We start from the raw sequence: 17,480 nt of genomic DNA on the forward strand, positions 1-17,480 counted from the left end.
CCTTGCGCCCAATGATTCCAGGTAGGCTCTGGACCCACCGCGACCCTGAATTGGATAAGCGGTTACAGATAATGAATGAATATTATTATTATTTTCATATGAAAAGGGAAAACCTGATTTTTGCAGCAAAACATATGCACATGCAAAAATAATGTCTGAAAGCTTTTGGGTTAGATATTAAATTAAATTAGTGTATTTATTAAAAGCAGAAATAGATGGCTATAATAATACTTCTAATGCATACTGAATAATTCAGGAAAATATTTTGCAGAAATGGACTTTCAGTTTAATGCTTAAAGTTCAGTTTATTGCATATTTAAGAGTAAGGATAAATTTTTTAAAAGAAACTGCCAAGATCAGAAATTTATGTACTTCAGCATCCATCTGGCCACAGCCTCATCCTTAATTTTCTTTACCTTTTCTTCCATCCACTTCCATCTTTTATCCGTAAGCAATATCTTATGCCAGCTGAGGAACATGGGCACGCTGTACATCTCACTTATAATCTTTAGAAAGTGGCCGATTGATGCTCCACCCCCTGCTGTTAGTTTTATTGCATCATTAGTACACACCACATGTCTTGGTGATCACTAAGCATCCTGATGAATTTGGACAGAGAAAGCTAAAACAGCTCCAGACCACAGAATCATCCAAATCGAGAGAATCCACACACAGCACTTAGACTTAGGTTAGACTGAGTATGTTTTTTCTGCTGCTGCTATCCTCTGATGCCCTCTCAGTGAACTGTAACCCTTTATAACCCTTCTGTGTCTGAGGCTGTGAAAACTGTAGACGTTAAAAGGAAAATATTCTGGAGAAAAAAGATAAGACATTTCCTTGTTCTGAGTTTAGCTGAATACTACTACTACTACTAATAATAATAATAATAAGATTAATAATAATAATAATTTCACTTCTCATAAAAATGCTGCTCAGGCGCTTCACTGTTATTCTTCTGATGTTTTGAATTCAGTCATGTGGCTAACAGGCGGCTACTGCTTTTAAATTCAGAGCATATGAATTCCTTAAAAAGAGAACTATACAAATAAGAGTTTAATGACTTACAGACATTCTGGCTTTTTAATAGGGTAATTTCTGGTCTTATTACAAAACAGTATATTAATGAATACTAAATGTAATAGGATCTATGAATTGATCATAATCTTAATCATAGTGTGTGTCAGTTTAAAATAAATTCCACTGTCTGGAAGCAAAAGACCTGTCTGTGTATGTTGGAGTGGATGGGGGGAAGGGGGGGCTCAGAAATATTCTTATCCACGCTGCAGAAAAATATTGGGAGCTACTAGTGTAACTGAATGAGATAAAATATTCCTGAACAGGCAAATAGCAGGAATTATATATTTACTAGTGTCAGTTCCACAGAATCTGAAAACCATTATGAGACAATGTGCAACAAAGTTGTAGTCATGGCTCTAACACACATACTCTAACTGCAACTTGTCCATGTCTAAGTGGGTCATCATTCCAATGTAAAATAGCAATAAACTGCCAGAAAACAGAAGGGACCTGTGGTGGTTATGCATGTTCATTTTGTTGCCGATGTACTTTATTTTAACAAGACACTTCTGCAAATCACTTTTCATGTGTGCCTGCATTTTTGTAAAAGCCAAAGTGGGCCCAGACTTTCAACTTGAGGATGAAGAGTATGAATGCCTGAGTTTCTTTTTCTTCACTGCAGGTTTACCATATTCATATGACCTCACAGAGTAGTGACTCTGGTAAGTCAAACTGGAGGGAGGGTCTGTTTAGAGCTCCTACATGTTTCCATAAAAATCTTGATTCCTGACACCAATGTATCGCAAAAGAAAGTGATACGATATATCACTGGATTAATATTTTGTCCCACGTCTAATGTGAAGGATACCTATAGTTTAAAATATAAGCAGACAAATGAAAGTTACAATGTTTCAATACAATGAAATTTAATGTGATAGAGTTATAGAAACATGCAGGTTGGCAAGTCTCCAGGTGTTCAAACTTTAAATTTGGATGTGTGAGTGTGTGAGCTCTATTATATATGTGAATGTAAGGAGAGAGAGTGTGTGTATGTGTGACCTGCATTATACTGTGTGTGTGTGTGTGTGTGTGTGTGTGTGTGTGTGTTTGTGTGTATGTGAAATATAGCTGTGGTGACACTCTCTGCTAGAAACCTAGTGCTTCCTCATTAGGGCTGACCTTGGCATTGGTGAGTAGCATTTGATGGATAGAGAGCAGGACCAAACAAGTCCCTGAGGAGCCATGATCTTATCTTTTATTGCTCCATCCCTTTCTCCTGACTGAACAGACACACACTCCCCTCTCTCACACCCCATGCATCAAGCATAGAATAAATCTGACACAGAGTAATGTGTGTGTGTGTGTGTGTGTGTGTGTGTGTGTATAAGAGAGAAAGAACAAGCGAGACTGAGAGGGTGTGTTATAAGTTAAATAATTCAGCTCCATTGCAACAGCATCAACACCCATGAGAAAGAGGGGAAAAAAGATTTTATATATATATATATATATATATATATATATATATATATATATATAGAGTATATATATATATATATATATATAGAGAGAGAGAGAGAGAGAGAGAGAAAGAGAGAGAGAAAGAGAGAGGGAGGGAAGGGGCTAAAGGAAAGGAGAGTGAGAGTGTGTATGAGAGAGAGGGAAAAAGAGGGAAATAGAGAAAGGGGCACAGAGGGAGCGAGTAAGAGTGAGAGAAGACAAGACAGAGACAGAAAAAGATATAGAAGGAAAGAGAGAGCGAGAGCTTATGACAGTGCTTACACTGATATCTGTTGTAATAATCCTACATTTGCTCTAAGCACAAGCCTTATGGCATCTCTCCAGAAAAACACTGCCCTGGTGAAAAAAACTGATGTGTTTCTCTATATATTTCTGTTTCAAAAAAAAAAAAAAAACTTTCTTCTGACTTAAAATAAATGTGGTACAAACTGTACATGAGGTCTGGTTTTTATATATATATATATATATATATATATATATATATATATATATATATATATATAAGTGTTCACTCTCTGTGACATTTAACATTACAGCAATAGAAGACTGTAGACCAGAATACACTTTATGTGCCATAGTATTTCATGTTCCAAAGGCTGAATGAATTTAAACAGGAAGAAATGTATTAATACTATGCGTTTTTTAAGCAATGAATGTGGCAAGAAACTAAAGTCTGATCTTGAGGATCATTTCATAGGTCATCTCAAGAAGCTTCAGAAAACGTTTACAAAAGTATTGCTCAGATACTGGTCAATTTATGCTGCCATCTGCAAGGCATTGTTTAAGGCATTCTATTTCTTTGCTGATAGAGTAGCCTGCTGTCATGGTCAATATGCTACTATTTTACAAATATGGTAAAATAGGTAGATTAATAAAAGCATTTTCTATAAGCATGTAGTTATGTTGTGGAATGTGGCAGGCGTGGAATATTAACCTAGTTAGTTTTGCGTGTGTACACAGCAGTGACCTTGTTAATGTGAACAAATATCTGCAGAGATAGAAATGAACACAAATATGTCCCAATCAGGCTCCACGCCTGCCAGGATAATGCTTATTAAAGCCTCTCTAAAATATGCATGACAATTTTCACTGCGCTAAGTGTTGACATTTGTTTTTACTCAGCACTAATGGGCCTCTTTCCTCTGAGTAGCAATTTAACCATCACTGAGCTCTGTGTGTGGCTCTCCTTTGTATAACTACAGTAGTGAGTGAAATGGGATCCAGGATGACATTTATTCGCATAGAGCTGGGTACAGTTTTATTATTTTATTGGTTTGCTTTTGTTTTAGCATTTAAATAACACAGGTATTAACAAGCATCTGCTCCCCAGAGACACACTTCTACAGTCTCAGCAAATATGACCATATTCAATATGTGTATTGTGGCTCTGTATCTTGATATACACTTGACTTATTGTATACAGTTTATACATTATGCGTCATACACTGCATATTTCCTGAAGATAAGGCATGGTCTAGCAGAAATCCACAAGATAGGGATGTACACACGCAATGTGACAGTCTCCCAAAAAAAATTTAATTCAGACCTAGTTTTGTAAGTTACCACAGCTTGTCTTTAGTGGTCTAACAAATGTCAAAACACGTTTTCTTGTAAATTAATATAAACAAAATACACACTCACCGTGTAGATACACCGAAGGCGAGGTCGGGTGGTATTCTTGCTGGTGCAGATCGGCGCATGTCTTTGGAGGCAACTGGGCGTCTGATGTCATGTGTTGAGCGATACTGCTGCAGCTCCTTGGCTGTCACCAGGCCTGATTTTACACCCTCGCGGTTCAGAGCCACAAAGTCCCGCTCTGCCTTTCTGTAGTGGGAGATGCTGGAGGACAGCAGGGGAGCATGCCAACTGGAAATAGCTGAGAAAAGAAAAAGATAAACCCACAAATCAGGAGTCAGCATAGTTTGTGTACAAATGAGGAGTCAGTAAAACACCACATCTGATATATGTTAATTTATCATACTGCATCTTTAAGCCTCTATTTCTCTGCATTGCTAATCCAGGTGAATTTAGTACTAATATCTATGATGTTATAGGTATATGTGAAACATATATGATGTAGGCATATTTTCCATATGGGTGCATCTCTTCTGATTATTTTTTAGATTCTAACAGAAGCAGAAAGTTATATATGTCTATCATTTATGTATATCTCCATTTACTTTTGCCATCACTATGATGCTGATTCACCATGCTTGATCCTTTTACCACAGCAGCAGCTGCAGCAGGTCTCTTCCTCACCTTGTCACAATTACAGGAATCAAACAAATTCCAACATCAGTGGGTTGCCAGCGATTTCTCTTTATTTTCTTAGTCAGTTCTGAGAAGCAGTTCATTTCACAAGCAAGCGAGAGTAAGGAAGCCATGATGATCGACAGCTGGCCCTTTTCTGGACCCATTCCCACAATGCAGGAATGGCAAGAGTGCCAGCAGGGTACTGGCAGTGAACACTGTTGTGCATTGATTCTGGTTTTCGATCAGTTCATTGTTAAGTTTATAATGCTTATTAGAAAGAGTAGGCCTAGTGGCTGGGTGAAGATCAGTGTAAATGTAATTCTAGTGGCTGCCACTGAGGCTCATATGGCTACAAGTAGAAAAAGGCCTTGACACCGGCGGCCATTGCTTGTCGACTGTTGGGAAGTGCATAATTAAAGTGAGAGACATCACAGCTGCTAGAAGCCAAATACAGTTTAGCGTGTGTACTAACAGGAGCACACAGACACACGGCCAGGCACCCAAGTAATATAATGCGACATCACCCTGTGAAATGACAGAACTAGTTATGGATGGAGTCTGAAAACTTTTATTATGTGTTTGTTTGTTTTTTGCCACTCAGAGTCTGAAAAAGTGGTGGACATGGAGACTCAAACTACACTTGCCACCTACCTTCCGGCACTCCTCCATCATAAACCGTGGTCATTGCCCCGTAAACAAAATCGGGTCCTGGACAAGACAACCCTCTGGATTTGGTTTTGCCAAGTGTAGGCTGTAGAGAATGAAAATGAAAATAAATTAGACCAAAACAACCCTCCTTGTATGGAGATGGAACAATGTATTTTTGTCCTATATTCCCCAGAGACATTATGTGGATTTACTTTCTATCAAGGCCAAGAAGCTCTAGTGTCCTTGAATACCTGAAAGCTGCCAATCATATAGTAGAAACATAGACTTTATTAAATGGATCCACTCGATTCAGTAATTTTAAATTGGATTTCAAAGAAAGCATTTGAGACACTAGAGAATCAGTCTGTCAATACATCATATTTTTAATTCTTTGGAGCTAGACTGATTTTCATCTTTGAAGAGTCTTTCTAGCACCAACACAAGATTCTGAAACACATAAAAGCATCACCCTCAATGTATTTAATAGAATCTTCATTATGCAACGTCCAAGAAACTAATTACCATAAGATATGCCCAACAGACTGTTTTAAGTAGTCACCACATGGTAAAAATCATTTCATCTGAGCTCTTAAATAAGCTACATGATGTTAATGGATCTGTTCCTTAGTCAGGAACGTGCGGGCCGCAGTCTACATTGCTGTCAAACTGTGGTCCACTTTGTCTCATCTAATGCACAGTTTGCCTCTCAAGAGCCATGTCTATGTGATGATTGACAGGTAAAGAGTTAGAGAAAGCAACAGCAGGTTGCAGGGCTTACTCTAGCCTGTCACTGATAGCTCGGCGAGCATCTCTTGGGGCCAAGGGCCTGCTAACAGCCCGCGGTAACATGGAGCTGTTGTTGTATCAAGCTTTCAAAGTGGAACGTCTTGAGGCCTCGTTTTAAAGAGCATGTGACTACAGAGAGGGCGAGAAAGTGGAGAATCAAACCGCAGCATGGGTGACAACTGGATAAGCTACCTGCGTGCAGCGGTACCAAAGAGTCTTTGATCCCGATGTCTCGTCACCGTGAGATGGAACATGAAGGCGGCATGCTAGCATAAAGGTAAAGCGCTAGCATGTCAGTCAGACAGCACACTGGATCCGTCAATGCTGTCGTTTGTGATTTTGGGGAAGACAAGATTTTGTGATTAGCTTGTCTGTCAGGCAGAAAAGAGCCCTTCAATCAGACATGGAGATGTGTATCCTTGCTCTCATCTCAACACTGGCTTAAGGCACTTTCATTATGCTGAATAGCAGTGGATTCCCCACAGACAGTTTTCAGTGAAACTATTGAGGTGGAAAACATGGATTAGATCAAGATTGCCCAAAGTAGGGCCCACCAGAAAGTTGCCATTAACTCCCCCACTCCCTCAGCCAATGAGGAAAAACTAATTTCTATGCAACTTCTTAATAGGTTTCCCATTTTTCTATTAAAACCTTATTTCAGTAGCTTTAATAACACAATACAAATGGCTAGTCATTTAGTCACACATGCAACTAACAATACCAAGCTAAAAGAGCAGGAAGTGACAGTAACAGGCAGTAAGAGACAGAAAAAGATTTTGAAACCATCAGTGTGAAGAAATTCTTGTAATGGAATATAAAGGCATGACAGTGTATCTTACATATGAAGACACCATTGGAACCTTTAAATAGTATTTTTTTCTTCACACACACTGGCAGGGCATGAAATTTAAACCTAAAATAAAGTTGTTAGCTTGTCTGTTTTTTTTTGCCCACCACGAACATTACACTTCGGCTTGCCAAGACAAAACATTGGACACCCCTGGATTAGATATTGTCTTGTCACTGGACCCCCCAAAAGTTATCAATCACAACCTGTGAACTATATAAATAATCCTATATAAACTGCATAAAGGCAGACCTCCAGTAGTGACCAAAAGACTGGAGATAGATGCCCATAGATCTTTTCTGATTTCACCCCCAGGCTGACCCATCTAAACCCTGTGGTTAACATCTCTACAGAAACCCATCAAATCCTTCTCTTAAAAGACCAGTCTTCTGGGTCTGTGCCACTATGCTCCTAGACCATCCGTTTAATCCCCTCAGCAATTCCAATCTGCAGATTGTTTTGAAGGGATCACTTAGAGATGCCTGAAGGAACGTGTTGACTGCTGGCGCAAAACGGCTAATCGGACCCTTCCAAACATTATTGTGCCTTTCAGGCCCAATAAATGCCTGAAAGAGAAGGGAACAACAAAAAAGCAAATCAGGAGGGGGATTATGTTAAGCAAAAGCTCCTTTTATATTGTCATTTACTGGTGATCTGTCCCTTTATTGTGTTTTGATTAACCAGGCATGGACCAGCTGAAAAAGAGGGGAGTCCAAGAGAGAATGGGGCTGCTCCACCAGTGTTCATGGAAGGGTCGGTGGGAGCATATTATTCACACAGTCTTAAAGGAAAAGAGAATAGAGGGACATAATCATCCCTTAGTGAAGACGCCCCTCCTGTCTGTCCTCTGTCTATTCACTCTCCCTGGTTTAATTTCACTATGCTATTGTCCCGCTCTTGCTCATGTATGCTTTTAGGATTTGACTGAGCTCAGCTTAGCTTAGCACTGACCCTAAGAGTCCATTTCTGTAGCCTAAAGCATCGTTGCTCCCCCAGTCTCGCTCTCTCACACACTTTCACATATTGGCCTATCATTAAGGGGGCAGCCTCTTTCAGAAAACATCTGTGACTCTCTAGATTAGGCTTCTGGTTCTTTTTTATTTACTATTTACATAAATAGTGAGATTTAGGCTCCAACCTGCAATGCACATTTTGCCACCAGCCACTGCAACTCTCTTTCCCAATCGATGCACTTTTAGTTGTCTTTTAGTTGTTCTCTGCTTTATGATAAATAATGTATCAGTCACGCTTTAAAAATATAAATTTACATGCCACAAATTCTTCAAAACTAATTTTGCCAGAACTATTACTTTAGGACAATTCAGTCATTGAGATGTCAACATGATCATTCAGATTGATTTAAAATGGTGTGTTCAAGAGATACAGATTTCTTTACAGATTTGGTAATAGGAAGCAGGGGACATAAAGATTCACCAGAGAAAGTATACAGACTACATTTGCTCCCCATTGGAAATCAACGCCCTACCAACTTAGCAAACTCTGTTCATATACCACCGCACTGGCAAGACAATGGTTGTGTCAAAGGATACAGTAATCACTTTTTGCAGTTTGCATGCGCTCCCTCACTTAAGGTCCAGGTTCAGATTTAGTTGTTCTTCTGATTTTGGGAGGCTGGGTCTGTGGTAGCCAAAGCAAACCATTGTGTGAAGTAATAACGGATTGGATTTCAGAATTCTATTTTTAATTAACTATTATCCCATTTTAAACCGTACTTACAAAGAAGCAATAAAAATCACTGGTATATATTCCACTGCAGACTGGATAAACAGACTTCATACAGGTTTTTTAAAGAGAGAGAATACAAGGTGAGATATTCTCAAACCACACCAAGTTCCTGAATCAAACAACTAGATCATGTGTTTTTCAAAACAGTGCTATATGGCTTCAACTGGCCAACAGCCGTACAAAAATGTGCCTGTTGTCGGCAGGTTCTGAAACTTTGAATAATCCATTCATTCATCGACTTAAATCTGTTCATCCAGTCTGTCATTTCCTTGGCTGACCATTTCCAGGCCTGTCTTCCCTGAGAGCCACGCAGAGAAGAGGAGACCATAGAGGTGATTAGAAGATAATGGCAGTAATGCGTGCCGATCTGTCTATGATCATTTCCTTCACTGGCTGATAGAACTCAGCTCAGCGCCATCTGGTGCCTGGCCAGAGCACAACAGGCCTACAGGCTTAAAACTAATCTCCTGCTTTCACTACTTAAAACTGGAACTCAGCGCGTATCTTTATGTACACTGTGTGTGTGTGTGTGTGTGTGTGTGTGTGTGCTGTCTGCTGTTGTTGTCAAGCAGCAAATCTCACCATAGTTTTTATATTAAGGGCCCATTATAATTTCTTCCTTTTATTATGCTTGCATAGTGTCTCGTCACACAGCTCCAGGTTCCTGGGGTTGTGGCTTCGAGCCCCGCTCCGGGTGACTGTTAGGTGTGTTCTCCCCGTGTCCGCGTGGGTTTCCTCCCACAGTCCAAAAACACACGTTGGTAGGTGGACTGGCGACTCAAAGTGTGTGTGTGTGAAGGAATGGCGCCCCCTACAGGGTTTGTTCCTGTCTTGCGCCCTATGATTTTGGGTAGGCTCTGGACCCTGAACTGCATCAGCGGTTACAGATAATGAATGGTTACAGTTTAATTGGAATCATTATATTTGTGTTCTAATTTTTTTTAACCCCTATTAATCCATCAATATTAAATATTGTTTTTGATGATTTGCTGATATGTTTAAGTGGATAAAAGTAAATGAATAAATCCTGGCTGAAACACTGGTTTTTAATTTAGTTTTCATGGACTGAATGGCTTAGGAACTTGAAGATATAGGCCCTCTAATAAATTGTGAAGGTATAAGATTCACAATAAACAAACTTTTTTGTTTGTTTGTTTGTTTGAAATTTGGTACAAAAGAAGACTGTACGTAAGAAGAAATGTGACGAATGTATGTAACAATTATAGACTCTTTTGTCTAGAATTATAGACTTTTGTCTTAAAATCATGTGCCTGCCCAAATTACATATTCACTATTCCATTTTACATGATTTCATTACTTTGTTATAAGGCAATTTGTATATTTTGTTGTCCTTACAGGATAAAGTATTCATTTATTCATATGGTTGATTCAAATGTAACATCACCATTAGGGCAAAGACTTTCAACTTTAATTAATATCACTGAATTCTTCAGATCTATCTGTTCAACCCCAGCAACCCCAGACTCTGTCAAATGCACCCACACACACCAACAACCAAATCTACCCCACCACTCCAACCCCCAATTTATGTAAATACACCCACACACACACAATCACACACACACACACCCCTCCATGCACAGCTTGGTTATGCATCAAATTACTTGTGCTACTCTAGAAATTCTGAGGATAATTGATCATTGAGATGTTTCTTGGGGATATCTATAATAATAATAATAATAATAATAATAATAATAATAATAATAATAGTAATATCATATCCTTTTCACTTATATGGACAGAATATATTTCAGAGTATATTTCAAATGTTATTTATAAACTACATACATTTTTAATGTACAAAAGTACATTTTAATTAAATGAGCCTTTTAAAAATATATTCTCTCTGGAAATATCTTTATTGTAAAATATTACCTACTGAGTATATTTAATGCATTTATATAACTAAGAATACCTGCAACTACAGGCATTCTTACTCTCTCTAAACCAAGAGTCCAGTCCATGCAGAATCCAAATGTATAATTACATGAATATCATCCACCAGAGGAACTTGGTAAATCACAATGATAGATGTGCTTACCATTCATTACATCCTCATTACATTGATTCATCAGGTACACACTCATTATGTCTCACAAGTAATGTGACACATGGCTTCTGCGCTGCCTTGGCTATGATTGACTACACATGTGCAATGGTCACTTTACACAGCTCATTTACATGAAGTTATTTATTAAGAGAACAGTTTATGGTTATGTATTGGGCTTTGCGCTTATGTATCTGTGTCACTGGGCTTGTACTTACAGTGGGCCCAGCTGGATCCCATTAATAATGAGACTCTGCTTTGCTACAGTGTCTGTGTGGAAGACAAAATGGCTTGTTACTCTGGTGGAAAGCATAAAGCTGGTGATGCCATGGATGATACTGCTTTATTATATTGTGTGTTTTCATCTAAGTTATGTTTTACCTGTCTTTAAAAGTGATTTGGGTGGTGCTTTGCCTGATTACGTCCAGGTAGAGCATCCCTGTGTTATGATTATGGTGTTATGGTGTTACATTATGTCACGTTAGGTTTTCACTTATCAGTCTGTACAGATAAGGGCCCTGATCACGGCAGTGTAAAGTGACACTGTTCACAACAAAACTGCCTGCTTTAAATCAACAGTTTTAAAAATGTAAAAGCAAAACTGTAAAATATGAGATTTCACTCAGTCTTATACAGGCGCTATGTATTGTGCTTAAGGTAATGCTAAAGAGTATGAATAGGAAGCTATGAATGGGACCTAGCCAGCCTGCTGCCCAGCAGGGCCCACTGAGTGTGCTGAGAACAACAGAAGCCCCAAATCTCCCCCCTGATCTCTCATTTACTGGCCATCAGGGAACACAGGCATGAAAATAGGATTTATTGGCCATGCCTCATCAAAAGGGAATTAACTGCGGAGGAGAGGAGAGGAGAAGAGAAGAGAAGAGAGGAGAGGAGAGGAGAGAAGAGAAGAGAAGAGAAGAGAAGAGAAGAGAAGAGAAGAGAGGAGAGGAGCAAATTAAAACCATGGATGAGAGATCAGTGAGAAAGAAGGAAAAAAAACAATCAAGTTCTCTCTTTTGGGAAACCAAAAATAGTTATTCTCTTGTATACAAAAGGGAATTAACTGCGGAGGAGAGGAGAGGAGAGGAGAAGAGAAGAGAGGAGAGGAGAGGAGAGGAGAGGAGAGGAGAGGAGAGAAGAGAAGAGAAGAGAAGAGAAGAGAAGAGAAGAGAAGAGAAGAGAAGAGAAGAGGAGAGGAGAGGAGAGGAGAGGAGAGGAGCAAATTAAAACCATGGATGAGAGATCCGTGAGAAAGAAGGAAAAAAAAACAATCAAGTTCTCTCTTTTGGGAAACCAAAAATAGTTATTCTCTTGTATACTTCCAAATAACTCTACTGCACCTTTATTTTTAAGTGTGCAAGCCTCTGGGCCCTATATTTACTCTGCTACATAAAGCTTAGTCCAATCCATCTCTTATACACTCTGAGGACCATTAGCACTGGTGTATATTACTATGATACATTTGTCCTTTCCCAGTGGGACAGCCATACATCAAACCTGCCTGAAGCAGACAAAACTCCACTGATGATGAACTGCTCCGCCACACTATACCAGTAAACATACAACAGCTATGCAAAGTACAAGATCCACCTACTTCTCAAGCTCCACATTTTTTTAGGAGCAGTAGACCAATACCTCTGTAATGAGAGCACTATCATTTTACAAGGAAACACAGTCTTTGTTGAGTTCTGACAGGCTTGGGTGAATGTTCTAAATGAAATTACAGCTAAAAAGCAAGTCACAAGCAAGGAGAAACAGACTAATATCAGGCAACGCCAAAGCAACAAAAGCCCAAATCCTCACAGATGACTCTACCATTGTTCCGGAGCATGGCCAAAAGCTGTAGCTAAAATGGCTCACAAAGGCAACGAACGAGAGAGCCTTGATCTTGTGGGACCATAGCAAGATACGCACAGTTCATTATCATAGTCATTTAAATACAGTAATCCTATTTTCTGCATCAGTCAGAAGGGGCATATCAAATAACCCTGGAGAACTGCAAGAAAACGAGGGAGGGGTGCAAGCAAGCAAAGGTCTAACGTTGGCTTCTTATCCCACCAGGGATGGACAGAATGATTGGATGAGTGTGAAAAGAGAAAAAGGGGGTGTGAGGGCTCTGCTGTGCAAGGACATAATGTTTAAGTAATGCAGATAACAAAAGGAGAAGTAGAGGATTGAGTTGGCTCATTTTATCCCCCTTCTGCTCCACTGGAAGAGTTGATGAAGTTGAAATTAGGCAGAATTAGATGAAGAAAATTCTGACCAAGGTGGCTGCAGAATACAGAATTGGCCTAACAAATTGGATAAAGAAGGGGGTACAGAGAGGAGAGGGATTATATCAAAGAGAGTCATTCAGAATATTTTGGGGTACATTGTTTTGTTGAGACACACCTCAAATCTGTTCAATCATGGTAGGCAGTGCACAAACACAATAACAAGCTTGGGCACATGAATATCTGGAAAAGATCATTGTCATAAGCTTTGTCTCACCTAGTAATAAAGGAGATACTGCCATCTGGCGGTCGTGTTAAGTTATTAAATAATAATTATTATTTTATTTTATTTTATTATTATTATTATTATTTTAATTTTTTTGTGATCCAAGTTGTACCTGGATCACGATAATTTGTGGTAAATTCTGACCTAAAAGACATCATTGAGATATATGCAGTCCTATGTATATTATAAGTTTTAATACTCAGCAATACATTTTAACAGTTCATCTACATTTAGCAAAACTGGTTGTTTTGGATATAAAAAAAATCCCCAAACCACCACCAACAACAATACAGTTATAGTTGCATTATAAACATCATAACCCCCTGAGGGTATGGAAGTATTACAGTTTGCCAGCTAACTCTTGTTGAAGATTGTTCAATCGCACTTTTCATACTGGACACTATAGTGCTAACTGAATTAAAGTCTCCTTGTGGGTAAAGAGAGTATACTTAAAGTGTACTATTTTGGAACTACATATTGGTATATTTTGTGTTACTGCATAATTTGTATTAGTGATTACTTTGAAAAGGTCTGATAGATTGTTTATTTTAGTGACTTTTATTTTGTATTTTAATTAATAATTTAAACTCATTTGAATGTGTTCAGGCAGGCAGCTCAGAGCCATATATTTCAGTTGAATTAGAAGAGTGACCAAAATAACATATGGATAGTATACTATATCAAGTGTAATTTAATATAAATTTAATTACATTTTGGTAGTGATTCCGTACAAATTAAAGGTTAAAAAACAACATAACGTAAGTATACCTTTTTTTTTAAAACAAGGGTCAACTTTGTGGAATACCACTCTGGCTCACACTGAAAAAAAGTACAATAGTAGCTAAGACTCTCTAGAATTTCACCCCAAACCACAATTAATTTTTACACCTCAAGCATTAAACGGTGCAGATATTTTCAACTAACTTATCCCCCTTTGAAATAAAGTTACCAGTGACAGTTGCCACGTTTTTGTCATGCCCTTTAATGCGTAAAAACTAGCTGTTTTCTTTGAAAACGAAAAAAGTTGTACCCCCAAATTCTTACCCTTATTAAAAGAGGGTTGTTCAGCATTGAATCTCTGACGACTCCGACACGGACACCTTCCATCTTCACGTTTTAATAAAAAAAGACCTGAAAATAATAACGAAATGTTAGTGCAATACAAATAAAAAAAACTCGTTGTCCAAGTCTCTGGGGATGTTAGTGACCGTTCACGCATTTCCTGCGTCGAACTGAACAGACCAAACCCATAGCCTACCTGGACGACTTTTCCTTCAAGGTCTTGCACATAAATAACCCACAGGGCTGATCGCTGCAGCTAACCACAACTGTATTTATTATACGCAGAAACCAATTTAATTAAACGTATTATAAACACAGCGATGTAAAGGCCTGCAGAGTGCAGCGCGGCTGGTGACCAGTGCTTGTTGTCAGTTGTTATGGAGACGTGACGTTCTCCTTCGTTAACTGTTTTCCCGCTGGAACTAACGAGGATCGTTCTCTTTCTCAGCTCTATACATAAGCTCCACAATGTCTGACTGCTCTTCAACACTGTGATGTGCATCCATTACAAGCTTGGAGTGTTAACTCATTTAGGTGGATTACTAAGAAACAAGTGTACTACAACTGTCATATCTACATAAGCATTTATTTACATTTCCAGGTATGGAGGACTACCTGTGGCAGATAGTCCTGCTAAGTGCTTCCAGACAATCACTTTAAACATCAATAAAGGAATCACACTACACATCAGAAACTATGCCACTGTAGTCATTAACAGTCTGGAAAATGTACAGACTGGCAGTTTGTGATGGTCCTTTTGGCCCATTCTTTGGGGTGGGTGAAGCAGTGAAGGAACAGGAAGGAGGAGAATATGAGTGGAGTCTGGTTCAAGAGCTTGTGTACGGTGTTGTTCTTTTCAAAGAGACAGAGAGTTCAGAGGAGACAGGCCACAGCTTCAAAAGTTCACATTGTTCTTCCACAGCTATTTGAGAGGTCCAGGGTAAGGAAGCAATGCTGCACCATTCATCTCTCCAAATTCAGCCCTAATTTTTGTGAGATTGTTAAAAATTTGTATTGACATTACAAGTCACATTAAGATTACAGTTAGAACTAGAAGGATTGTAAATTAACTTTAAGGTGGTTTGTCAAACCAGATAAAAACCTAAAAAATGAAAGCACTGGAACTATTTTTGTGGTTCGGTTAATTGCAGTTCAGCTCAGTTTTGCTGGGTCTAGCAACAACTCAAATGATAAGGCTGTACAGTGATTTTCTATATGTGTGTCATTTGGTTAGTAGATGTGACTTTCTTTTGTTCACAGTATCTGAGGAGGTCAGGGAATGAGTGAGGAAACAATTGGAGAAATAGAGCTCAGTGTTGCCTCAGTTGAGAGACCAACTGAACCTCGGGTCTTTAACATTAACAAGTTATCACTGATTTTAAATAAAAAAGTTTATAATATTAAAATCCTACAAATAAATCATTAATTTAAAATTATGATGAGTAATGCTGAAATAGAAAGAGTGTATCAAGCAATTTTTGATAAAAATAAAGTATGTTTGGAATCACAAACTAATGTAAAAACAAAACTCTATAAAATAACTGCAATAATTTTTTTCATTTTTCATTGTCTGTAACCGCTTATCCAGTTCAGGGTCATGGTGGGTCCATAGCCTACCTGGAATCACTGGGCACACGGCAGGAACACACCCTGGAGGGGGCACTAGTCCAGGGCAACACACATTCACACATTTTATTGCAATGTTATATAAAATTAAATATATCCTGAATCTGGGCGGCACGGTGGTGCAGCAGGTAGTGTTGCAGTCACACAGCTCCAGGGGCCTGGAGGTTGTGGGTTCGATTCCAGTTCCGGGTGACTGTCTGTGAGGAGTTGGTGTGTTCTCCCCGTGTCCGCGTGGGTTTCCTCCGGGTGCTCCGGTTTCCTCCCACAGTCCAAAAACACACGTTGCAGGTGGATTGGTGACTCGAAAAGTGTCCGTAGGTGTGAGTGTGTGAGTGAATGTGTGTGTGTCTGTGTTGCCCTGTGAAGGACTGGCGTCCCCTCCAGGGTGTATTCCCGCCTTGCGCCCGATGATTCCAGGTAGGCTCTGGACCCACCGCGACCCTGAATTGGATAAGCGGTTACAGATAATGGATGGATGGATATCCTGAATCTGAAATTATGTGGAGGTACGGGGAAACAAATAAAACCAATTTTCATACTACAAAATAAAACTATAAGTATTGTAAATCAAACAGATTATTATCAACCTACAAACAAATTATTAATTAATTTACATGGTTTAAAATTCAGTGATCTAATTACTATAATACTGCACAAATAATGTACAAAGCACAATACAATTTACTTCCCAACTGGGTTCAGAAGTTGTCTGAAATATAAACTTAGTGGAAGAGGTATGTAAAAACAAGAGCAAGGACAAATATTTTAAAATAAAATCCCTACCAAGGGGTTTAATTTGTGGAACTATATATAACTATATATAGTGTGTGTGTGTGAAAGATTTTCCTTTTGTTGTTTTTGCACTGTCTAGAAACAGAAGTACAGTATTGTTAGCCAATTAGCTAAGTACAAATAGTTGGCACAATAAGCAAATGTGGCCTACATATTTTTGTTCAGTATTTTTGTTTTGACTGTAATGTCTATTAGTTTAACATTTGTTATCTTTTTCCTTGTTTTTAAAGTATTTTTTATGTGTACGTATTCAAAATAAACAAACTATCCAGGTGATTACTTAAATCATCTAAATTGTTCAAGATATATTCCGAAGGGAACTGTGTAGATGTACAAGTGGTTGAACTCCAAGTGGCTCATTGCTGGATGTGTTATGCATTGTATAATCTTGTGGCCAGTATTTTATGCGAATGTTGAGAGTCGAGAGTCGTTCAGCCTCAACAACCTCAAACTCCGAGAAGGGTATCACTGCAGGCCGGAGGCAGCTCCATGTGGGTGGTACAGCTCCAATTGGGTGGTACAGCTCCAAGTGAGCGTGGAAGAACATTTTAAGCACGACTCAAGCACGTCACTGGCTTTGAGATATGTAGTTGTTGTAAAGGCTCTGGAGATGACCCA

At 38.8% G+C, this 17,480-nt stretch overlaps 1 protein-coding gene across 3 annotated transcripts in view; it reads right to left on the minus strand.

The window, feature by feature from the left end:
* LOC136676797 (cilia- and flagella-associated protein 77-like) overlaps positions 1-14,813 on the minus strand; it is a 21,601-nt gene extending 6,788 nt beyond the window's left edge. Inside the window, exons 1-4 of one of the 3 annotated variants that reach the window (XM_066654022.1) lie at positions 14,641-14,813; positions 14,427-14,513; positions 5,440-5,539; positions 4,177-4,411 (exon numbers count right to left, since the gene is read on the minus strand). In XM_066654022.1, the coding sequence (XP_066510119.1) occupies positions 4,177-4,411; positions 5,440-5,539; positions 14,427-14,489 (398 nt within the window). In that variant the 5' untranslated portion in view covers positions 14,490-14,513; positions 14,641-14,813. Of the gene's footprint in view, positions 1-4,176; positions 4,412-5,439; positions 5,540-6,214; positions 6,337-9,397; positions 9,526-14,426; positions 14,514-14,640 lie in introns of those variants that run through there. The other 2 variants (XM_066654023.1, XM_066654024.1) reach the window with 2 other exon arrangements.
* Positions 14,814-17,480: the final 2,667 nt, after the last annotated feature.

This window comes from Hoplias malabaricus, chromosome X2 (assembly GCF_029633855.1).
Source record: "Hoplias malabaricus isolate fHopMal1 chromosome X2, fHopMal1.hap1, whole genome shotgun sequence".
Classification (NCBI taxonomy): domain Eukaryota; kingdom Metazoa; phylum Chordata; class Actinopteri; order Characiformes; family Erythrinidae; genus Hoplias; species Hoplias malabaricus.